This window comes from Podarcis muralis, chromosome 2 (assembly GCF_964188315.1).
Source record: "Podarcis muralis chromosome 2, rPodMur119.hap1.1, whole genome shotgun sequence".
Classification (NCBI taxonomy): domain Eukaryota; kingdom Metazoa; phylum Chordata; class Lepidosauria; order Squamata; family Lacertidae; genus Podarcis; species Podarcis muralis.
The window spans coordinates 35,118,541-35,142,078 of record NC_135656.1 but is presented as its reverse complement, the minus strand read 5'-3'; the positions used below and the strand labels follow the sequence as shown (position 1 = coordinate 35,142,078).

General features: G+C 45.4%; 2 protein-coding genes across 9 annotated transcripts in view; one reads left to right on the top strand and one right to left on the bottom strand.

Moving 5' to 3' along the window:
• The first annotated feature begins 629 nt into the window (after nucleotides 1-629).
• GALK1 (galactokinase 1) lies at nucleotides 630-13,110 on the top strand. Its single transcript, XM_028716914.2, has 8 exons — nucleotides 630-977; nucleotides 3,532-3,721; nucleotides 6,048-6,167; nucleotides 7,678-7,813; nucleotides 8,344-8,525; nucleotides 10,058-10,208; nucleotides 11,268-11,430; nucleotides 12,879-13,110. The coding sequence occupies exons 1-8, from the start codon at nucleotides 810-812 to the stop codon at nucleotides 12,951-12,953; spliced, it is 1,185 nt and encodes a 394-aa protein (XP_028572747.2). The 5' UTR covers nucleotides 630-809; the 3' UTR covers nucleotides 12,954-13,110.
• Nucleotides 13,111-14,595: 1,485 nt separating this feature from the next.
• ITGB4 (integrin subunit beta 4) overlaps nucleotides 14,596-23,538 on the bottom strand; it is a 67,939-nt gene continuing 58,996 nt past the window's right edge. For 4 of the 8 annotated variants that reach the window (XM_028716904.2, XM_028716903.2, XM_028716911.2 and 1 more), the window contains 8 exons: nucleotides 22,838-23,008; nucleotides 22,051-22,170; nucleotides 21,428-21,577; nucleotides 20,213-20,401; nucleotides 19,733-19,888; nucleotides 19,312-19,476; nucleotides 18,384-18,500; nucleotides 14,596-17,546 (listed from right to left, as the gene is read on the bottom strand). In XM_028716904.2, the coding sequence (XP_028572737.2) occupies nucleotides 17,401-17,546; nucleotides 18,384-18,500; nucleotides 19,312-19,476; nucleotides 19,733-19,888; nucleotides 20,213-20,401; nucleotides 21,428-21,577; nucleotides 22,051-22,170; nucleotides 22,838-23,008 (1,214 nt within the window). In that variant the 3' untranslated portion in view covers nucleotides 14,596-17,400. The remainder of the gene's footprint in view (nucleotides 17,547-18,383; nucleotides 18,501-19,311; nucleotides 19,477-19,732; nucleotides 19,889-20,212; nucleotides 20,402-21,427; nucleotides 21,578-22,050; nucleotides 22,171-22,837; nucleotides 23,009-23,538) is intronic. The other 4 variants (XM_028716909.2, XM_028716913.2, XM_028716910.2 and 1 more) reach the window with 3 other exon arrangements.

The window sequence follows — 23,538 nt, the reverse complement described above, 5'->3', positions numbered from 1 at the left end:
TAGGGAGCATTATCTCCCTAGAGTAGAGAGGGAGAAAAGGCAAGCTCTGGCATCAGAGGAAGGACTCAGAATCAGAAGGTGTGTTTGAGGAACCCCATGATTATGAACCCCATCTCTTAAAAACAAAATACCAAAGCCCCAGGATGGCATTTCCTCTGCGTCGCTGGCCAGCGGCCGCAAATTCTTTTTCCTTTGCTCGCTTACATGTTGGTACTCCTCCGTGAATAATAATAATAATAATAATAATAATAATAATAATAATTTATTTATTTATTTATTTATTTATTTATTTATTTATACCCCGCCCTCCCCAGCAAAGACAGGGCTCAGGGCGGCTAATAACCAATAATAAAAACAAGTTGATTAAAATGCAATTTAAAAGATTAAGATACAACATTAAAACATTAGGATGCAGCCTCTTCACAGGAGGAGAAAGGAAAAAGACAGGAATATTGGGCTAGCTGGAGGAGAAGCCGGTGTAACAACTCAGACGTTCCTCATTGTGAGTCGCAAGCGTGGGAGAAAGACGAAGAATTTGCAGAGGCAGAGGCGGCAAGAGGCCTGGCGCCCCCTGGAGGTCAGTTGCGGCCGTCCATGGGCGGAGCAGCGGGCTCCATTTTCCCAGGACAGGAAGCGAGAGGCGAGCCGGAGAAGAGACGGGCGGGAGCGCGGGTTACGCGGAGATCGTGTCGTTGTGCAATGTTGCAATCTTTGCTCTTCTTCCTCCCGGTTTAGGAGGCGGAGAGGCCCGCTCCCTCCTGAGCCTTTGCCTTCAAGCGGAGGCACTTCGGAATCTGGCCCCCGAGAGCATGGAAAGCCCAAGTGGACCCGAGCAGGGCTCGCTGCTGGCGGCCGCCCGGGGGGCTTACAGGACCTTTTTCGGAGGGCTGGATCCCCAGATCGCCGTGTCGGCTCCGGGAAGGGTGAACTTGATCGGGGAGCACACGGATTACAACCAGGGGTTCGTGCTGCCTATGGTAAGAGAGGGTGGCGCGCAGAAGGAAAGACAGACAGACAGAAAGGGGCAAATACTGTGCCCGGCTGTTCCTTCTTGAATCCTACAAATCCCGGTTTTCGCAATTTGGCGGAAGCGGAGGAGAAGAGAGCCGTCTTTTCTGAAAGCAACGCAGCAGCCTTCCTTGACCTGGGACTGACGAAGTTGCCTCGCCTGCCCAGTACAGAATTTTTGTTAGTTGGCAGGTTCAGTTGTTGGATCCGTCTGCAGAGGCCCCCAACACAACCTCTCCAAAATATGTTTGATCCCCATGGGCGTAGCCGGGGGGAGGAGCTTTAAAACAATAGAAATACTTAACTGATCAATCACATCGGTTCTGCCCTCCTGTAACGAAAGTCCTGTCGTCGTCGTCGTCCCCCCCGTCAAAAATCCTGGCTACGCCCGCATGTTTGATCCCATTAATTAATCACAGTTTCAGCGTGGGGAGAGATGGCTCTCTGAAGCCACTGCCCAAAGGTACGCAAATTCAGTCCAAAAAGCAAGAAACAAAAATACGAAGCTTTGCTTCAGTACCTGTTCCTTCAGGTTATTGTACCACTTGGGCTCATTCGCTTGGTCTGCTGTGAGTAGGACCTTGCAACGGAATATAAAGGGTAAAGGGACCCCTGACCATTAGGTCCAGTCGTGACCGACTCTGGGGTCTGTGGTTTAACCCACAGTGCCACCCGCGTCCCACCGCACAGAATATAACCCATAGGATAAGTTAAATTTAGAGGCAAAAATACATTTGTTGGAAGATGGATACTAGTCCAGATAACAATCTTCACTCCTTGAGCTCTACTGCAGGGGAAGTTATATTTGAGTAGAGACTCAAGCGGCACTTCAAGTCATTTTGGCTCCAATTGCAAGCCTTTCTAGGAAGAAGAAGAAGAAGAAGAGTTTGGATTTGATATCCCGCCTTTCACTCCCCTTCAGGAGTCTCAAAGCGGCTAACAATCTCCTTTCCCTTCCTCCCCCACAACAAACACTCTGTGAGGTGAGTGGGGCTGAGAGACTTCCGAGAAGTGTGACTGGCCCAAGGTCACCCAACAGCTGCATGTGGAGGAGCGGGGAAGCGAACCTGGTTCCCCAGATTATGAGACTACCGCTCTTAACCACTACACCACACTGGCTCTCAAAGGAATGACCTTTGGAGTCGGCATCCCATCATGGGGAAGCGATGTGCCTCTGAATATATATACTGAGGGAGGAGAGACAACCAACCAACAGAAAAAGGGTTATTGGCCTCAAACTTTCGTTTATGGGCTTGCTGGCTTGCATCTGGCTGCTGTTGTGAGAAGTAGGATGCTGAAACTTTGGTTCCTCCCCAGTTTGGTTCCTCTTATATTCAAAGGGATATTTTAAAGAAAATATTGTTTATTTCCAATTTGCCCCCACCCCACAAAAAATTACTAACCTGTAAACCTACCTCATTACTTCAAGAACTGAAACAATCCCAACTATTCTGAAGCAGCAATATTTTTATTTTGCATACTACACAGCCGAGAGAGAGAAAATAAGCATTTTTACCCCACACTTCAGCCACAAAAGGCTTCCAGATCAGCTTATGGTCAGTAATAAGACAAATCATCACAAGAAAAAACCTTGAATGTTTTAAAATCGGCTGCCTCTTTTCCACACACTTTTCAGCATTGTCAGTTTGCCCAGAAATCAAGCACATAGCTTAACGTGCAATATCTACCTCTGTTCAGATTATATGTAGCCAAACTCTTAACTTTGTTTACGTAGAGCACTTCCTATCCCCAAATCTCCAAACATTATCACTGTTGAAATAGATTGCTGTGTATGTGTGTGAGAGATATCCAGAACATATAAGATGAATAACAGAGTCAGACACGACTAAATGACTAACCAACAACAAAGGCTGTACTCTATTAATTGTAAAGGTACATAGTTTTCCTCTGACCTGACTGACCACTGCTGCTGGACCTCGCCTGGATAAACTGCAGAGATTCCATGGACTAGGAAATGAAGTAGAAAAAAGTGCATTAAAGGGAAGTAGGAAATAGCAGCTCTTTAGGACCCAGGGATTTCTAACTCCTAATGTTGAAACAAATCACTCCTCAGTCACAACTCTGACTTCACTTGTTGGCTAAAAAATGGCTTTTAAAACCCCCTGCAAGAGCAGTTAGCCTGGTTCATCTGTCAGCATGTTTTGCTTCCAGTCTTTCTAAGCTGAGAGTTTGAGCTTTTCGGGCAGGGCTCCATGGATAACCCGGCCTTGTTTACAAGTCAGTAGAGCAAATCCACTGACTACATTTGATAGGTAAGCCCCATTTTAGCACCATGTTGCTATGAAGTGAGTATTAACTTAAACAAATATTCTTATTGACTAAAGTTATGGCGTTGGGAACGTCTCTGTGTTCCAACATTCCTATGCCTGTTCCTGTTCTCCCATCTGCTCCCTGTTATCTGTACTCATTTCTAACCATACAAAACACCATTTGGTAGGTGGTTTGCATAACCCTTGTTCCTGTTTGGTATCATGAGGGATTCAGTCTTGTCTCTTCCTTCAGGCCTTGCAGATGGGAACCATGGTGGTTGGGAGCCCGAGAGAAGATGGAATTATATCCATAGTCACAACCGCACAGGGAGCAGACGAGCCTAAAAAGGTGACATTTCCAGTTCCCATGGAAGGTGCCACCTTGGAGCCAGGAGAACCTCGCTGGGCAAACTATGTCAAAGGGGTCATTCAGCATTATCAGGGTAAGATCTAGACTCAGCTAGCAATTGAGGCAGATGTGCTGTTTGGGATGGAGACAGCCCTGTTAAAGTTTGTGGGTCGTAATGGTGCCCACATGCTTCCACTCGCGCGCTGCCACTCTTCTCAGTTGCCGGATAATAGCAGAGTTCACACGCAGCATAAAATGGCTTGTCTGTGTCGACATGGTATCTTCAATAACTCAGCTCGGCACCAGTGCTTCTAATCTATCACTTTTTATTTAGAAGCATAACAAACAGAAAACCTACAGAATCTAGCTGCATGTTCACAGCTTTCTGTCTCTAACAAAAATGAAACTACATTGCTCACATTCTCAGACAGACTGTTCTCCAGAGAGAGCTCAGGCCCCACAGAGCACAGATCAAAGGAAAATGCCTGGATCATGTGGGCAGTGCAACCAGTGGATCAAGAACGCTTCCTGGGGTGTTAACTCTTGACTGTCCAGAACCACAACAAGCCCACAATGACATCACCTGCTGGAGATGAAAACAATCCCCCTACCCCCAAAAACCAACCACAACAACATGTGGATGGTAGATGTGTCAGTGATGATGAGAGTGAGGTGGAATCAGCACACATATTTAAAATGCTGTGAAAATGCTTTTAAAAAAAAGTTTTGAAAAATACATTGAATTTTCATCGGCTCACTTTCGCCATCTAGTGTCACATTTGTATACTGCACTTTACAACACGTTTAAAATGTTTTATTTGCAGCTGTGTAGCTGAGTGGGGAATGTCCAGTTCAGAATACACTATCCTAAGATGTTTCCGGTACCATGGAAGTTTCTCCAAAAGCCAGCCTTCCCCTACCTGGTGCCCTGCAGATTTTCTTGGGTTACAGCCCCTGTGATCATGGATGCTTTAGTTGAGATTCCTGCGTTGCATGGGGTAGTGCTTAAGTAACAGAGAGAAAAAGAAGGGTGCACATCTCCACTGAAGCCCTAATAGCAGTTCTGGAAGGAAATATCCTTAATTCTAACCTAGCAGCCGCTACTACCGCTACTAATTCTAACGCTACTACCGCTCAGTGCTGTGTATATACAAAAGGATTTTGTCATAATTTAATTGCTTTCAATAATTTCATACAGTGGTACCTCGGGTTAAGAACTTAATTCGTTCTGGAGGTCCGTTCTTAACCTGAAACTGTTCTTAACCTGAAGCACCACTTTAGCTAATGGGGACCCCTGTCGCCACCATGCCACTGGAGCACGATTTCTCTTCTCATCCTGAAGCAAAGTTCTTAACCCAAGGTACTATTTCTGGGTTAGCGGAGTCTGTAACCTGAAGCATATGTAACCTGAAGCTTATGTAACCCGAGGTACCACTTTATTGCAATAATATAATATTTTTAAATAATTCCATACTGTTAGAAGACACTCTTTTGCTCCTGACTCTGCTTTGTGGACCTCAGAATTCCAGGAAAAAATCAAAACAGAACCCACAAACCAGAAGTCTGCTCACTCATGTCTTATATTATGCAGCAGGATATTTTCTTCAGTGGTGCCAGGAACAGATCTGTGTTGAAGCTTTTTGAAAACGGACCTAGTGGCATGCAGGGTTTTTCACTGAAGCCGAGGCCTTATTAGCACTATGCATTTAAAGCAATTCTTTGAAGACCTAGCTTCCCCCAAAGAATCCTGGGAACTGTAGTTTGTTAAGGGTACTGAGAGTGGTTAGGGAACCCCTATTCCGCTCACAAAGCTACAATTCTCAAAGAGGTTTAACAGTCATTCCCTCTTCCCAGGGAACTCTAGGAATCACAGCTCTGCTATAGGGGGATGGGGTCTCCTAGTGACTCACAATCCCCTTAAATGTGTAGTGCGGATGAGAACCGAATCATGCATTTCTAATTGTCTAGGTTTTACACAGGCAGCCTTATAAAGAAGTTTCCTTCTCAGTCTCATGAAGGTAATCCAGTTCTTCAAAGTGGCATATCATGGTCAGGCCTGTAATTTGAGTATCTATGCCTATCTGAACTACAGTGGTGCCTCGCAAGACGAAAAACGCGCAAGACGAAAGAGTTTTCCGTTTTTTGAGTCGTTCCGCAAGACGAATTTCCCTATGGGCTTGCTTCGCAAGACGTTTCGTCTTGCGAGTTTTTGCGAGTTTGTTTCCTTTTTCTTAAAGCCGCTAATAGCCGCTAAGCCGCTAATAGCCATGCTTCGCAAGACGAAAAAAACGCAAGACGAAGAGACTCGCGGAACGGATTAATTTCGTCTTGCGAGGCACCACTGTATTTTAAAATCTTTTGTGTGCCATCTTGTTTAAAATATTTTGTTCTCTCCCTGTTGCTTTGCTATCCCTTTATAGCTGGCCCTCTCCCAGGCTTCAATGCAGTCATAGCCAGCAATGTTCCACTCGGTGGCGGTCTGTCAAGTTCAGCTTCCTTGGAAGTGGCAACATACACATTTCTGCAGCAGTTGTGCCCAGGTAGGAAACAAAACTGGTTTTAGTCTAGAACTTAAATACAAAAAATCCAGGGTCTTTTACTATCTACCATTTTAGCTAAGGGGAACTAGTTGGAGCATAGTGGAACAAAGCTCAGTGATAGAACACAGGCTTCATTGTGCCCTCAAATTAATACTTGGACTTGTTTCAGAATAATTTATGGTACTTAAGTTAAAAACAGAAAGAAAAAGAGGTAATAATGAACTAATAAGGAGACAGTTTACCAAAAACAAAAAAGAACCGTGTTGAGGATGAAGGAAGTCAATTAGCAGAAAAGAAGAACTGAAATAATTGTGTGTGTGTGTGTGTGTGTGTATTATTGATTATTTGTTTTGTATAAGTTTTCATTATGTCTTATTTATATTTTGTTGTTTGTTTTTCTTTTGATTCTGTACTATTATCTTCATATTTAGTTTGACAAATGTGTGTGTATGTGTTGTAAATGAACTCAATAATAATATATAAAAAAGAATACAGGCTTCGCATGCAGAAAGTCTTTGGTCCAGTTCCTGGGATCCTGAAGTCAGCAATACTGACCTAGACGGAGAAGCAGTCTGACCTGGTAAAAGGCAACTTGCTATGTTCCTTTATTTCACGCATCTCTTTTGCTGCTGTTGGGAAATGATGAATTAGTTCAACATTTGGTTTAATCTAACCAGATCTAGCCTAATCTAGCCTTTGTTCTTCATTCAGTTCTGGAAGTTAAGCATAGTTTAAAGGTAAAGGTACCCCTGCCTGTACGGGCCAGTCTTGACAGACTCTAGGGTTGTGCGCCCATCTCACTCTAGAGGCCGTGGGCCAGCGCTGTCCGGAGACACTTCCGGGTCACATGGCCAGCGTGACATCGCTGCTCTGGCGAGCCAGAGCCGCACACGGAAACACCGTTTACCTTCCCGCTAGTAAGCGGTCCCTATTTATCTACTTGCACCCGGGGGTGCTTTCAAACTGCTAGGTTGGCAGGCACTGGGACCGAGCAGTGGGAGCGCACCCCGCCACGGGGATTCGAACCGCCGACCTTTCGATCGGCAAGCCCTAGGCGCTGAGGCTTTTACCCACAGCGACACCCGCGTCCTGCAAGCATAGTTTAGGAATAGCCTAAAACAGTAATATGGAGCCTGTGGACCTCCAGATGTCATTGGACTCCCATCATTCCCAACTAAGTTGGCCAGTGGTTAAGGATGCTGCTGTTGCTGCTGCTGCTAATAAAATAATAATAATAATAATAATAATAATAATAATAATAATAATAATATAATTTATAACCCTGCCCATCTGGCCGGGCTTCCCCAGCCACTCTGGGCGGCTTCCAACAAAATATTAAAATACTGTAATACATCAAACATTAAAAGCTTCCCTGACGGGATTTGTAATCCAACAACACTTGAAGGGCTGCAGGTCCCCCAGCCCTGACATGATGCCAAAAGTTGGCGCTCTGTCCATTGCACAGAAGTACTAATCTGCCTGTGAATGTCTCTCCTTTTCGTTAACACAGACGATGGGGATCCTGTAACTAAGGCCTTAGTATGCCAGAAAGCGGAGCACACCTTTGCAATGATGCCTTGTGGTATCATGGACCAGTTCATCTCTGTGATGGGGAAGGAGGGCCATGCCTTGCTGATAGACTGCAGGTCAGGACATTGCAATAGCGCTAGAGGAAATGTAAGCATACATCTCTCTGTCCGCCATGTGATACCCAAAATCTTCCTGACAGACAGATGGCAACAGCAACAAAGCATATAGTGTATGAGTCAACTTGGGGTGGTGGGAAAGCATTGCTAGGGCATGGTGAGTGGTGGTGGGAAGAGTTAACCCCATTCTAGAGCTGTGGCCCTTATCTGAATAGGGACACCCCCAAAGCTGCTGTTGGCTACATTGTTAAGGGATGGGAGAACCAGGCATGGATCATTTGCTATCTTGCCTAGTTTAGGCACAACATACTCAGAAAAAGAGATGCTCAGCTGTCAAGAGGGGTCTCTACCCTAAAGTGTACGTAACCTAAAACCTTCCTGCGTAATGGAAAGCTAAAAGGAGAAAAGTGTTCCCCTTGAATGTAGTGAGCTGTAAAAACATTCACATACACATAGAAGCTTTGAAATGCAGGATGCAGGTTTAAAAAGCTCCCTGCAGCTTTTACCTTGTTCTGCTGTCTGATTTCCAGGTCACTGGAGACTTTCCTGGTGCCTTTGGATGACCCAGACGTAGTTGTACTCATCACCAACTCCAATGTGCGGCACACTTTGACGGGAAGTGAATACCCCACCCGTCGGCGCCAGTGTGAAGAGGCAGCGAAGGTGCTTGGCAAGGAAAGCCTAAGGGAAGCCACTATGGCAGACTTAGAGGGTACGTATTGTTAAAATACAGAAGTCTGTCTGTCTGTCTGTCTGTCTGTCTCTCTCTCTCTCTCTCTCTCTCTCTGTGTGTGTAGGGGACATAATGGGCCCCGGCCTTCAAAATTTCTTGAAATAACACACCTCTATCCCTGAGCACGTAAAAGTGCAAGTAGATAAAAGTTTGAAAGCACATCAAAGTGCAAGTAGATAAATAGGTACCACTCCGGCAGGAAGGTAAACGGCATTTCTGTGCACTGCTTTGGCTTGCCAGGAGCGGCTTAGTCATGCTGGCCACGTGACCCGGAAGCTGTACGCCGGCTCCCTCGGCCAGTGAAGTAAGATGAGCGCTGCAACCCCAGTCGTCCGCGACTGGACCTAATGGTCAGGGCTCCCTTTACCTTTACCTATCCCTGAGCAAAGGGGAATGGACAACAGGGGGGCAGTGATCTTGATGGGTCCTTGAGAACATAGTCATGCAGAAGGTGCCAGAATTTTTGAGTTGTATCCAGGAAAATAATGGTGCGAGCAGAACAACTTTTGCTGGCACAGCAGAACTTCTCCTACCTCTCTTGAAACCCCAACTCGCCCCAGATCTGTTCTGGGGGTTCCCCCAATGGTTCGGAGCAGATTTGGGCAGTGCAAAAAAAAAGAGAGGGAAAGTTCCATTGCACAAGTGGAAGTTGTTCCACTCGTTCAACAACTTTGTTGGATTTTTCACTAAGCTGCTGTTTTTCTTATTAAAAGACAGACGGAGGAGAAAGTATAAATGTTCATAAATTGCAATGTACAGTGGTACCTCGGGTTAAGTACTTAATTCGTTCCGGAAGTCCGTTCTTAACCTGAAACTGTTCTTAACCTGAAGCACCACTTTAGCTAATGGGGCCTCCTGCTGCTGCTGCTGCCGTGCCGCTGGAGCACGATTTCTGTTCTCATCCTGAAGCAAAGTTCTTAACCTGAGGTACTATTTCTGGGTTAGCGGAGTCTGTAACCTGAAGCGTATGTAACCTGAGGTATGAGGTACCACTGTAATTAAGAATAATTGTATATTTAAGACGCGTGTAACTCATAGTTTCTTTAAATACTAAAATATTCTCAGAAAGAGAGAGGATGGTGGCTTTCAAATGTTCCACATTCTCAGATATTTTTGGGGGGCTGGTCTGCTCATATCTGTGTAGTTTCTAGCAATTCCGCATAGAAAATGCTTATTTGCTTTGTTCCCTGGCTAAAAGGAACTTTTCCGTTATCTTTTCAAACATTGCATGAAACCAGAGTTTATTGTACTGCATCTCTATTCTTGCCTTTTCCAGGGTTTTGTAGGATCGTATGATTATGAGTCACATTGCCATGAACAGAAAACCCATCAGCACCTCACTTTTTAAAGATTTTTCTTCATCCCAAATGTAATACGGATTGCTTATTAACAGTGTTAATTTCCGTGCTGCTTTTGCTGAAGCATTGAATGGTCTGAAACTTTGCTTCTAATTCTCTAACCTAGCCTACCTGTTTGAACATTGACATTTTCCCCCTCCCCATTTTTTGCAGCTTCTAAGGCCTTGCTAAGTGAGTTGGTGTACCGGCGAGCCAGACATGTCATTGGGGAAATCGAACGCACCTCCCGAGCTGCAGAGGCACTGCAGTCCAAGGACTATAAGAGATTTGGGCAACTGATGGTGGAGAGTCACGATTCCTTGCGGTAGGCTGTTACCCAGAAGATTACACAAAGGATTCCCACCCCACCCCCCGTTGTGCTCAGGTTCTCTTGTGGGTTTCCCTGGTTGACCACTGTGATAACAGAGTGCCTTGGGCTTGATGCAGCAGGGCTGTTCTTAGTTTCGTTTTGGTATTCTTGATTTTTCAAAAATAAAAATTACAGAATAAGAGTCATTTTAAACATGATACTAGATTTCAGCATGTAGGTCTGCCCCACATACATGCAATTTCGCATTACACACACATGCCTACAAGCCACAAATGACTCCAGCTACCTGGCACATGCATGCTCAGTGATGTAAATGTGTGTAGAGTGGTCCTATGTGGAAGGGACTTCTGTGTAGGAATTTTTCTGTGTGCGAAGCAGTGTTAACACTGCGACTAAGTATAATGACTGTAGTGTTGTGAAACCTGATTCTGAAACCCTCCTGAGCCATGAAGCTCACCGGCTGGCCTGGGGAAAGCCTCTACATCTCAAGGCCATACCAGATAATTGATTCAGGATCCATCTGTCAATAGAATACTTCTGGAGGATATTGCATTTTTTTCTGTACGTAAACTACCTTGGATTGTCGCTTCATGCAGAACCTTGTTTCAGTATACTCCTAAGAAGTTTTTTGTGTACTTCCCTCCCCCAATACAACACTTCCACCATCAGACACCTGTATTGTATATGGAGCAAAGAGTAGCCATAGCCTGTAGACAACCATACACATCATGGCAAACCCAGGCTCGCAGTCGCATAACATGGGGAAAAGGGCTCTGATTTGGAGAGTTGCCTACCATGTAATCCAGGTATTAACAAGCACCTATTGAACAGCGCCTGTGACATCATAGTTTAGCTTCCTGCCCAGCTTGTCATTTTAAAACCATTTTTGAAGGATGACCTGTATTTGCCCCCCCCCCCAACTTATTTCAGTAATTCTTTGGAAGAATGCTGCCCACGGGTGTCCATCCAGGTTCCAACAATCACCCCCCGCTTTTGTTTGGCAATAATAGCCTTCATATCTAGGGGGGGCTGACTCACTGTTTTTCCCTGCAGAGATGACTATGACGTCAGCTGCCCAGAATTAGATGAACTGGTGTCTTTTGCTTTGGAGATCCCTGGAGTTTATGGCAGCAGAATGACTGGTGGGGGATTCGGAGGCTGTACTGTTACTCTGCTTGCATCTGGCGTAGCAGAAAAAGTCCAGAAGCATATCAAGGTATGTGACATAGACACAGAACAGTGTTTATCACAATGGGGTGGGCAGTCTTCAGGCTGATCAGAGCTCCTAGAACGCTGGGGTCTCCCAGCCAGGCATGCAAAACAATGTCTCAGTGGGACTGACGTAGAATTCACTGGAAAAACAACAACAACCTGCTTCGTTTCCTGCAAGCAGTTCAGCCGTCTAATCTAGGGGAAGGTGAGCTCTTTGTTGTCGCTGTTAGTAAACCATTTGGACCCTTCAGATGTATTGCATGTTACCTGGAGATCTGCCAACAGATCCCTGTGCTGCTCTGCCCTTACCTACAAAATACAGACGAGTGCTTCCTGAAGCCTGTAGTATGCTAAGCCTCATCTGTACAGTCATACCTCGGGTTACAGATGCTTCAGGATGCGTTTTTTCGGGTTACGGATCTGCCAAAACCCAGAAGTACTGGAACGGGTTACTTTTGGGTTTCAGCGGTTGCTCATGCGCAGAAACGCTGAATCGCAACGCACGCATGCGCAGACACGGCGCTGCGGGTTGCGAACATGCCTCCTGCACAGATCATGTTTGCAATCTGAGTGCCCACTGTATTTTCTGCCTATCTTTGATCTGACCTGGGAGTACCTTTGAGCTGGACTGCAGTTACCCTTGCAGTTGTGTCGGTTCCACAGTTAAGCACAACATAATGAGAGAGAGAGAGAGAGAGAAGCTTCTTAGCATTGCATTCCATATATAGTCAAAAGTAATTGCGATGGTTGTCATGTATTGAAAAAGACAGAACTGCACCAAATATAGGGTGGTGTGTGCCTTTAACGTTAAAAAAAAAGATAAAAAAGATATGGAACTTAATTTGTTTTTAAGGGGTGGAATATGCTGGTGAATAGTGCCAATCTTCCCACAGTTGTTTCTCTTAAAGCACTTTTTCCCCCTTGGCTGAGCTTAAATACTGGAAATCACTTTGTGTGTAGGGCCGGCCCTACCATTAGACAGGTTGAGGTGTCTTGTGTCAGGTAGATGGCGGTGTCCCCTAAGTTGGCATGCTATATTCTGGGATGGTAGAGGATGCTGACCTTTCACTAGTGTTGATGTAAGGTTCAATTGCTAGTCTGGTTAGTTTGTGTGTGTGCCATTTTGTCCTCTCCCCCAAAATAGCTTGGGCTATACCTAGTGCTCTGCAAGAGTTGGGCAATCGCCCTTCATCTGCACATTTATTTATTTTTTGTTAAAATTTGGCCTCTAGCCTACCCCTTTTTTCTTTACCATAAGGGCACTTCTGTGGCCAAAAACATACAACTGCCCTTTGGCTATGGTGTAGTCTTATGAAAAGGTGTGGAATTGCATCATTATACAGTTCCATACCGCCATCCGCCCTTGAGGACCTTTTGTTTTGACAAATTTTGTACTCACTGTTTATTTCAGACAGTTGCAACACCTGACCTTTTTTTTTTTTAATCAATTAGGAAAAATACAGCAGGACAGCCACCTTCTATTTGACACAGCCTTCCGATGGAGCCAGAGTACATCCTCTGCAATGATCCAACTCCCAATCCCAACCCTGACAGAGCAAGGGTTTTCTGTTGCTCTGGCACAAACGACACAGAGCACTGCAAAAGGTCAGAGCCGGCTTCCCTGATCAATGTGCTTGAGACTCCAGTCAAAGACTTCCAAATTCTGATAAAAACTTGAACTCTTTCTTCTCTCTCTCTCTTTTAAATCTGGTTTTTACATATAGAACCTTCCAGTCTGCTCTACTGAACATAAGTCTCTTCTCCTGACTGTTTTACATTACAATTTGTGGCAGGGAATCTGTTCTTCATGTGAGGCCAGAACAGGCCTATTTTGCTGTGCTGTTTTGTGTTGGAAAAGAGTTGAGGATAGTCAATACAGCCATCGTCCTTCCTCTACTTCTGGTTCCTGACATAAAACAAATAGTATGATTAACTGAATTTCCCTGATGATTGGTTGGTTGGTTGGTTGGTAGGTAGTTCGTTCAGCCTCTTCTTTGTAAACTAAAGTAATATAAGAAGATTCAAGAACAAGAGTCCTTCATTTACACCTCACAATGTGGCAAGTTATTCATCTTCCAACCTAAATACCACAGATGGAATCCAGCGTTGCATGAGCAAATTTATGATTATGTGTTTTTCTTGAAGTTACCTGAGTTTTTACTATAAGGATGAGCTCCCTTAATTATTAGAAACTCTGCAATCCTCTGCATGTCTTCTCAGAATTAAGTCCCACTAACTGGATGGAGGCTCTGTGGCTGTTCTGCTTTCAAAATAGTGGTACCTCAGAAGTCGAACAGAATCCGTTCCGGAAGTCCGTTCTACTTCCAAAACATTCAGAAACAGAAAGCTCCTGCAGCCAATCAGAAGCTGCACCAGACGTTCAGGCTCCAAAGAACGTTCGCAAACCAGAACACTCATTTCTGGGTTTGCGGTGTTCGGAAGCCAAAACGTTTGAGTCGCAAGTCATTCGTCAGCCAAGGTACTACTGTACAGTAAAAGTGCCCAGGCTAATTACACTTTTAGAACTTTGCGGGTTCTATAACTTGCTGCATTCTATAGTGATACTGGAGAACTGATACAAATAACCCTGTCACACAGCACAGTGCAGCTGCTTTGGCTGTCCGTAGGACTGGGAACAGCAGTATGCAATGCCATTCCATCTATGGCCAGTTCCCTCTCCTGCCATAGCACTATCCCTTATGATTCCAAAAACATCCACTGTCATTTAAGCTGCATCAAAGCTTCACATCAAGGACATGTAGGTGGGACTGTCAGAATCTTTTTGTAATGAATCTATAATATGTATTGCAGTTGCAAAACCTGGGGAGGGTTCCCCCCCTCCCCCGGAAGCAAAAATGTGGCCTTTCCCAGTGGGCTGTGATTTTTATAGGTTGTTATCAAATTAGCTTTTAAACCTGTGCCCTTTGGCTCAAGTCTTCCATTCTTAGACCTTTTCAGCATTTAACTGGGGTTTTTTGTTTTTGTTTTTTTTAACTATGCTAGAATTTTATGCAATATTTTGCTTCTTGAGCCTGATCCTATTGAAGTTAATGTGTGTAGGCCTGCCTAATTTTATATAGGAGTGCAGCCCTACTCTCTCATTAACACCCACAGCTGCTAGCCGCTTTCACATCAGACAGACTTGGAAATAAAAAGCCTTCTGCGATCGTAGAGGAAAAATGTTTAATAAGTGCAATAGAAAGCCATCTGGTCCTGAATGACAGTTGTCAAAACACTGCATATGTATTAAATGCCACCAACCCCTGCAAGCCATAATTTGGCTATGAAATGTAATTTACATTCTATTGTGGTTCTTCTGTTAGGTGAGTGAAAGCATACAATCCCTTTCAAAACTGGTGTTAAAACTGCTATGCTGCTGAAATCTGGCCCATCAAACACCTTTAATGGGCTCTTTGGTTAATATTAAAGCCTGTGGCGCTCTCTTAGTGAAAAGAACTCGTAAGAAGCTTCAAGAGCCTGTGACCAAAGTGACTTTGCAAGAACTGGAGATACAGCCATTTCTAATAACACACTCTGCTTGGGTCTGAATACAAAGGCCACGAAATAGCACATTTTATTGGCTGAGTTCTCTAGCATCCCATGAAAAGAAACCCCTTTGGGGCAGAAGGTCCAGTGAGCTTTAGTAACTCCCCTGTTGCGGTGAATGGGTCAGTAGGAAAACCCAACATTAGATTACAAGGGACCTGACTTGGTATATTAGGACAGAAAGTTGAAGGCACCATCAGCCTGAGCTTCTAAAACTATGCTGCTGCAGCCCTGAATTCTTTTTGTGTTCTCTCTTGTTTAGCGAAGTAAAAAATTATCTGCAGTTGATCCTCTGCTGCTAGCACAGATACTTATCTAAGGTCCTGGGGCAAGGCTGGCCAAAATAGAAGCGAAGGGCAACAGCTACCTGTTCTCGCTGTGATGAAACTCACAAATCAATGGTTTACCAACTTCCTGCCTTCAGGGAATTTTGTGAGCAGACAAGTCTGTTGCAAACAACATACATCCTCCCTAGAACCACAACACATTGCAGAAGATTCTGAGGCATGTTGTTGGTTTGGTGCACACTGGCAATGCTGGTTCCCTTGTGTGAGAGCTGGCACTATCAAGTGAGCTGGCTGTCCTTTAGGGGAACTTGCCTGCATGACTGAAGAATTCCTGGGTAGACTTCTGAGAAAGTTTCCTGGAACATGGTTTGACAACCACAGCATTGTGGGAGCAACCATGCAAAATGTCAAATAATGGTGTTAGGTCGATACTCTTCCAATGATGCTAATCACACACAGTGTGAGAAATCATCACACTGATAGGAATCAAAGCACTTTGCCTGCTCAAGTCATTTCTCTCCAGCTTCCTCGTGCCTTTTTAGCAAGGAGTAAAATGTTGGTACAATCAGATTGTGTGAGTTGTCTGTCTTCTTCGTCAAATCTGCATATGTATAAATAAAGACCTACAAACAAGCCAAAAGCTTTCACTCCCACCCCTTTCTAAGGAAGGTGAAGTGAGTGTAAACAAAGGCAGGTCTGTGGTTATACTACAACTGTCTCTAGTCAGAATTCCATGTATTCAGTTCCTACCTTGATTCTGCCTTTAGTTACCTACTGGTAGTCATCCCCCACCCCTGTTGATATACCCTCAGGTCATTCCGCAAAAGCCACTGCTTCTACACACATGCAGCAAAAGGTAGTGGTAGCACCATCACAGTTGCACTTCCTTGTGGGTACTGTAGTGTTGTTGACTACAGTATCAATGCAGTGTGGCTGAATGAAAGCACATGGTGCAAAAATATGTGATGCCTGTGTTATACAGGCGCTGAAGGATTAATTGCACGTGCACTGCCATTAAATCCTGGCCACTGGCGAAAAGGCAGGAAGGGTAGCATTGCAGTGGACTGGACTAATTACCCTTCCAACCCTGATTCTAAGGGCAATCTGAAATCACTGAAGTTTGCTATGTCCAGACACCGAAATGGTCCAATGATGTAAATCAGCATGCTATGCTTGGGCTACTGATATGGGCCAGTGAGCCACCACTGCCAAAATGGGGAGTGAGGGAGGACTGTAGGTGGAACTCAGCAACAACTCTTAATGTTGTTTTGGTTAATGTTTTGGTTATTCAATATGAAATGATATCATTCCAGGGGGTTCTTCCAGCAAAGGCATTAATGGATTATAAAGCCATGCCAAATATTTATTTTCTATGGTAAGGAGCAGAGGACTAGCACCTGGATTTTGGCTCCTTATTACATCTAAGATAAAGGACCCTTTGTAGAACAAAAAATAGTCATATAATATTTTAAGTAAGATTGTGCATCATATTTTAAGGAGCATTGTATTGTCGGTGAAGCAATGCAACTTAAGGTACTAGGCAGTTCCTACAGGACCACACCTAAGCAGCAGGGGTGTCTACACACCAATGTAGGAAGAATAAGGACAATTCCTCTTCTGTGCTGCACTTACAAAGGGGGAGGACAAAGTTGCAATTCCGTTCCTCCCCTGGAGGTCTGGCATGCCATTTGTTGATGGGGTGGGAGGGTGGGGAGAGAATGACTTAGGAACAGATCAAAACGAAACAAGCAGCAAAAGTGAAAAAGGTTTGGTGAGAGGTGGGGATTTAAAAAGCAAATTCAGTTGCGTGTAGTTAAATCTTCCAGCGTGTGATATCGGAAAGCAGCCAAGCAAAGCATGGGAAGAGTCAGGAGCTCGACTCAAAATGGAACTAACCAATAGCCCTTCACAGCCAAGCATCTTGCTAAAAAACTCTTTTCGGAATGTCTTTAGGGTGCCACCTGGAATGCACGCAGCCTCCACTCGCAGGTATCTCAAAGCAGCATCCAGTATTTTCATTAGAGTTGAAGCAATGCAGTGGGCACCATGAGCCTCAGTCCAGGAACTGATCACAGAGCAGGCCTGCTTGAGGTCACCAGCTATTGAAATCCAAGTGTCCCTTGGGCAGTTTGCTTCCTGACTCAAGCTTCATAGAACTGCCTCTCTGTCTGTCTGGAGAATGTCCCGCTGCTGTTAGACATCATGGTTCTGGTGACAAATTCATTGGTGACCTGCTTGGTGAGGGTGCCGCCACTCTCCACTCGCTGAGTGGTCAGCAGCATGCCATCTGGAATAGAGGGACAAAACAAAGATTGCGTCAGCAACTCTGTGTGAACATGTGCACATGTGCCCATATTAACAGACCTGTAGAGGCGAAATCTGTTTAGCAGGGTTAGAGGTGCAGCGCTCAGTGGCGTGTGGGCTTATACAGGGATGCTTGTGTGTTTTGGGCCAGAAGCTGGGGATTCTGAAGCTGCAATTGCCACCTGGGCAGATGTTTTTCCACCTGAGATGAAATACAAGATGACACTCCCCCCGCCCCCCCGGAATCTGACTAGGAGGGCAGTTGAATCTTGCTTCAGCACCGCTGATGGGACAACAATCTTCATCATACCTGAGGGAAGCGTACTAGCTGAGGAGGTGCTAAGGAGAAGGGGGATACCTGAGGCACCTGCCCCGCTTTGCCTAATGGTAGGGCTTGCCCCAACTGCCACGTAAAGGTTCTGCAAACACTTGATGTCAGAATGGAATGAGATTTAAATGTGGTTAATTTCAGTCAGGCATCCTTTTTGGCCTCTTTTGTACTGAGAAGGTAGTCCTAGCTGCATTCACATGAACTAAGACAAATTAGGTGTTTCTATAGGGCTTAAATATAGACAGAACTATTCCTGTACTGTGCACAGATGACTGGCAGGAGTGGATTCTCTACAACATGCACCACGCCTGGAGATGCCAGAGATTGAACGAGGGACTTCCTCCATGCAAAGCCACTGAGCTACGACCACTTCCAACGCATGTTTTGCCTGCTCTAGAATGGATCCCGGATTGCTGCCCATTTATGTTACCCCACAGAATTTGTTGAGATCCAAACCCAGCCCCTATTCCCACAGTGCTTCTTTCTTACCTGCGTATAAAGGATCCAGTGGGGAGTGAGTGATGCTGGTTTGGGTCCTGTATTCTGTGGGGAGATTGTAGACCTCCTCTCTGGTGAATTGCTGTGTTCCAAACTGAGAAAAGGCCCCTGAACCAAAAAGGGTGTATTAGTTTACTTGTATCTCAGGGTCTGCTTAGTAAGAGGAAATTTTTTGTACCTTTTAATTTAAATACAAGGCACCAGAGAGCCTGACATATGTACCACCTCCTTGACAAAACCAGAAAGGAAATTATAAGGCTGCTTATGTTCACACTGGGGTATTCAGGTGACAGGTGAGATGACAGCTCTGGTGTTGCAAGCATTTTAAAATTTGCCCCATCCTACACAAATACCTTTTGGTTTGTACAGTTATATCCCAACCTTTCCCCCTCAGGAGCTCAAGATACATGGTACTCCCAAAGACCCTGAATTTATCCACATATTAACCTGTTGAGGTAGAAGTTAGGCTAACAGACATTGTTTGGTCCAAGGTTACCCAGTGAGCTTCACAGCTAAGTGGGGATTTAAACTCTCATCACCCCCCAGGTGCTAGTCTGACACACTAACCATTACCCCACATTGGCACATCACACTGCACAACACACACAGACACACATGAGCCACATCATCAAGTTTATCTCTCATGTTTCTTCCCTTGAGCTGTTTGCTGTGCAATAATTTACATGGAGGGGCCTCAGCAGAACCTCCAATGCTCTGATCAGCATGGCCTATGTGCAGGAATGCTCTTTCCTACCCATTCATTTTCATGACTGCACCAGTCTCTCCATGCTCAGATGTGGCACAAACTGATTATTTATTTAACATTGTTTTTAAAAATTCTATCCTGTCCTTCCTCCCCCGAAGAGCCCAATTATACCTAAGTTATTACTGTCTCCGGGGTGGGGGTGGGGGTGCGTACCTGCATCTTGAGATTCAATAGTGATAATTCCTTCCCTTTCAGGCCCAAAGCCTTGTGTGGTCTTTGCTTGGACTTTAAACTTATATGGAACATTTTCACTCAAGTAAGGTACTGTCAGTGTGGTCTCTAGGTTGTCTCCCTCCACGTAGATATTCCTGGGTTCCCCTGTGGATCAGAAACAAGAAGAACAGGTAGAACCTAGAGAATAAGTAATAAAAGTTCCTATCAGAGGCACCTATCTACCTTATCTGCTCCTTTGTCATGCCGGTAGCCTTAATTCAGTAGCCCCTGCGCCCCTGCAGACGTCTGATGCACATACAGAGCCTGGCACCGGCAGGGGCTGCCCTCTTCTGTGAGTCAGGAAATACAGTGGGAGTTCTACAACTGAACTGCATTCCCCGCAATCAGAACTTTCACATACCTCCACCATGCAGCATCTCACAGGTGACCATATAGCCCAGAATTAACCCATTGGGTTGGCGGGGTCTGTCCCAGCTCAGCTGAAGAGAGTCTGGACTCAGGGCCGTGAACACCAGAGGCCCTGGGGCACTGGGAGTGCTCAGAGTGAACGGTGATCCTACAACCGCAAGAACAAAAAAAAATGGTCACCGTCCCACGGAAGAAAGCAAAGCGGACGAGCAGGCAAAGACTGACACATGTGCAATCTTACATTTGATTTATGTCCCTAATTAAAAAAAACTAAACCTCACAACACCTTAACTTTTTTGGAAAGTGAAGGACCATAATGCATAGTTCCCATGATAAGTACAATTCTTCTTAGCTCAAAACCAATGTCAAAGAAAACCAAAATTTCTGTAGGGGCAGTTTTGTATACCGGCAACTCATAACAGCTGAGTGAGCTCATTTCATCATGGTTAGTAAACCATGAAGGCCACATTACCTGGGACAGGACTCAGAGGGCTGCGCGGGTCCACTTGTGACTCAATAGTTATCACGCCTTCTCTCTCTGGACCCCATCCTTCATCACTTTGCGCCTTCACTTTGAAGACATAGGAGTGGTTGGGCAGTAGGTCATCCACCACTACGGAGTTCTGGTGAGGGTTGGGAATAGTAAGTCTCTGGATCTCTCCTAGGGAACAGGAAGACACCACTGTCACTTATCACAATCTGCTGTGCCAAAACCTGCAGTTTTCACTGGCAAACTGATAACTGCTGCGGGAAAGGCAGTCTCTTTGAGGTCACACTAATGAGGGCTGGTACCCAGAAGATGCACTCCATGCATGCAAGTAACTTCAGTGTAGAAAATTGTGGGAGTCCTCCCACGTAAAGTTCTTTGTACAGGATGAATGCACACATGTCTGCTCTGTTGAAGGGCTGTCCATTCATCTGTATGACATCATGGAAAAATAAAAGCCATGGGTGCTGCCAGTTTTTTTGACTGGGAATCAAAAGTGCCCTATTTATTTTGAACTGAGTGTTCTTCATCAGAGGCAGAATCTACATGCTGTCCCTTGCTCCAGCCAAGCAAATGCCTCGTAATAGATTTTGAGTGATCTGTTAGAAGGCATTAATTTTTCTGGTGTAGGGAAGACCATGAAGATGAGAGGTAGCCCATGCTGCAGAAGAGGCCCCCTGTAGATAAGGAAAAAAGGGACACAGCAAACTGTCTGCTCTTGCAGCACATCCAGAGGACAAAAAAATCAGGATGGGCTCTTAAACTGCATGTCCTGTCAATGGATTATTGGATGTCACACACACACACACACACACACACACACACACACACACACACACACAGCTGAGTGCTCTTTGCTGGGCAGAAATAACACTAAGCGGAGTTGTTGGCTACAACTCCCATCAGTCCCAGCCAGCATGGCAAGTGGTCAAGGAGGATGGGAGTTGTAGTCCTACAACATTTGGAGGGCCCCAGTTGGGGAAAGCTGTAGCCAAAAAACCAAGGAGCATGAAAATGGTGAGTTGTTTCTTCACACTGAGCAGGGAATAACATCTTTCTGCTTTTTAATTCCAAGGTACACTCTGTGCACTGGTCACCTGATAATATGATCTTATGAATGAAACACATACACACACACACACACACACACACACACACAACCCTCAGCCCTACATGATCAGCAGAGGGGCCTTCACTGACCTCCGTTGAGGAGCTGGTACTGTACGCTGTATCCTTGCACTTCTTTATCGCATTGTGGCTCCTGCCAGCTGACCTTCAGGGAGGTAGGCCCCAGGGCAGAGAAGACTAAGCGCGTAGGCGTGTCAGGAACACCCAGCTGCATCCTGGAATCTGAGGAAGAAAATCACAGGTTCGGATCTGAAGGCAGGGAAAGGCCTTGCCCACAAATGGGGAAAGCTCCTTACGTGCCCCAGGAGAACAAGCAGAATGTCCCCTCATCAAATAAAGGGCTAGTAGTCAGGCCTATTGAGAATCTGGCTAGAAGGACGTCAGATGCTGAGGTAAAGCAGCTAGCTGAGTGGAAGAATAAGGCTGTGCACACACCATATATTTGAAGCACTTTCCCCCTCAAATAATTGTAGTTTACACCATATACAACTAAAATTTCTAGCGCCCTTAACAAATCACAGTTCCTTTTGTGGGGAGGGGGAAGCTGCAGCTTGAGGGCCCTCTGCCAAAGAATGAAGTTGATTTAATTAAGCAGAAAAAAGAGGGGAGGAGATCTGATTTTCTCCTGCCCCCCAAACCTGGATCCCCCCAGGCACAGCAAGGTCCCGTGCAGAGGCCAGGTTAAGCTCACTCACCCTGAAGCACTGTGTCCAGGTTGCTCAGTGCCTCACGGACATCTTCGGAGTGAGTGCGGCCCCTGGCCTTCTGGGGGACAGCATAATGTACCCTGGGCTGTGTGCCTTGCCCTGACATGCCTGCACAGAGAAACAAAATCAGTGCTGTCAACACAAAGGCTTGGGCATGGCAGGGGTGACTTGATGATGCCCTGAATCCCTTATCTAGCCCAACGAAAAGAATTATGGGCAAATGTTGCAGAGACGGTTAACTAAGCAACTGGTGACAACCTTCAGATGTCACCAGGACATCTTTTTTATGGTGAAAAAAGAAGGTTTTCAGGGTATCTCAAGGGTTTGCAGAGCCTGATCCAGAGTTGTGCCACCCAATTAAACTTGAACCTTGATCTATAAGAGTAAATTTCAAGAGGGACATTTTGCACTGTTCTTCCTGCAGCTTCTCAATTAAAGGCCTGTGGATACAGACACAGACATAGGTTTGCCAAGGATGAAAAACACAGGGTGCTGCTGCGGGTGCCACACAAAGTCACGTGTGTTACTCAGCTTGGATAGCTGTAGTCACTGAAGTGCTGCAGGCTGCAAATGGAAGTTGTCATGGTGAAGGAGCATGAAAGTTTGGGTGTGGGGAGCACAGTGAATTGCTGCATGCACACACTTGCACACAAAGCTGGTGGAAGACTGGAGGAAATTTCATAACATGGATAGATTAGCTGGTTATAGGATGAGTCACTTCAGGTAGGGAAAACAACCAGGAAGACAATGAGCCATGCTATGTCATTCGCGATACCTAGGTATTTGGAAATCCAAGAGGGCCCGTCAGCCATGACTATAGAATCCCGAGCATCGCTATCGCCATAGTAACCCTTCACCTTTGCCCTCCTGAAGCCCTCATCCTGAGGCATCAGGACCATCCTCCCAGCATCTTCATGTATGGGAGGGAATATCCTCCTGGACTGGTCTACAAGATAGGGCAAAACAGAGAGAAAGAAACAAGCACCATTGAAGACACCAAAGGGGATTGCAGTACCAGTGTCAGGCGCAGAGCCAGAGGAACTAGCACTTGGGATATTTCAAGGCAGAAGGTAGCCATGGAGGCTACAGACAAAGTCGGAGATAGCAAGCCCACCAAGTAAGGGAGAGAGGAAGCACAGGGAACTGGTTGAGACTGAGAAAACTCCTCAGCATAAGAAATAGTGTGGGGGGAAAGAGATAAGGACATCCTTTCTCTTGTGATGCTAGCACCTTGGGATAAGTCCTGAACCACCACTATGCCCAGGCAGAAGAGACAGAGAGATGTAGGTTTTGTAGTGTGCTTTTCACACACCATGATGGCCAGGTGACAATCAATCTTGCTGATGTTGATACGAAAACCTTGAAACTTGTCAAAGGCTATGTACACATTAGTGGCTTAAAGCACAGAGAAGTCACCAGAGAGGGGATGGGGATGTCTTCACCAGATGTGCATTGCTTGATTTGTTTCCCTGGACA

Bases quoted from the DNA above. Each gene is read 5' to 3' on its own strand.
- GALK1 (XM_028716914.2), top strand. From the start codon at position 810: ATGGAAAGCCCAAGTGGACCCGAGCAGGGCTCGCTGCTGGCGGCCGCC. The intron at 7,814-8,343 runs GTCAGGACATTG...TCTGATTTCCAG, and splicing joins GCCTTGCTGATAGACTGCAG to GTCACTGGAGACTTTCCTGG. The intron at 11,431-12,878 runs GTATGTGACATA...TTAATCAATTAG, and splicing joins AAGTCCAGAAGCATATCAAG to GAAAAATACAGCAGGACAGC.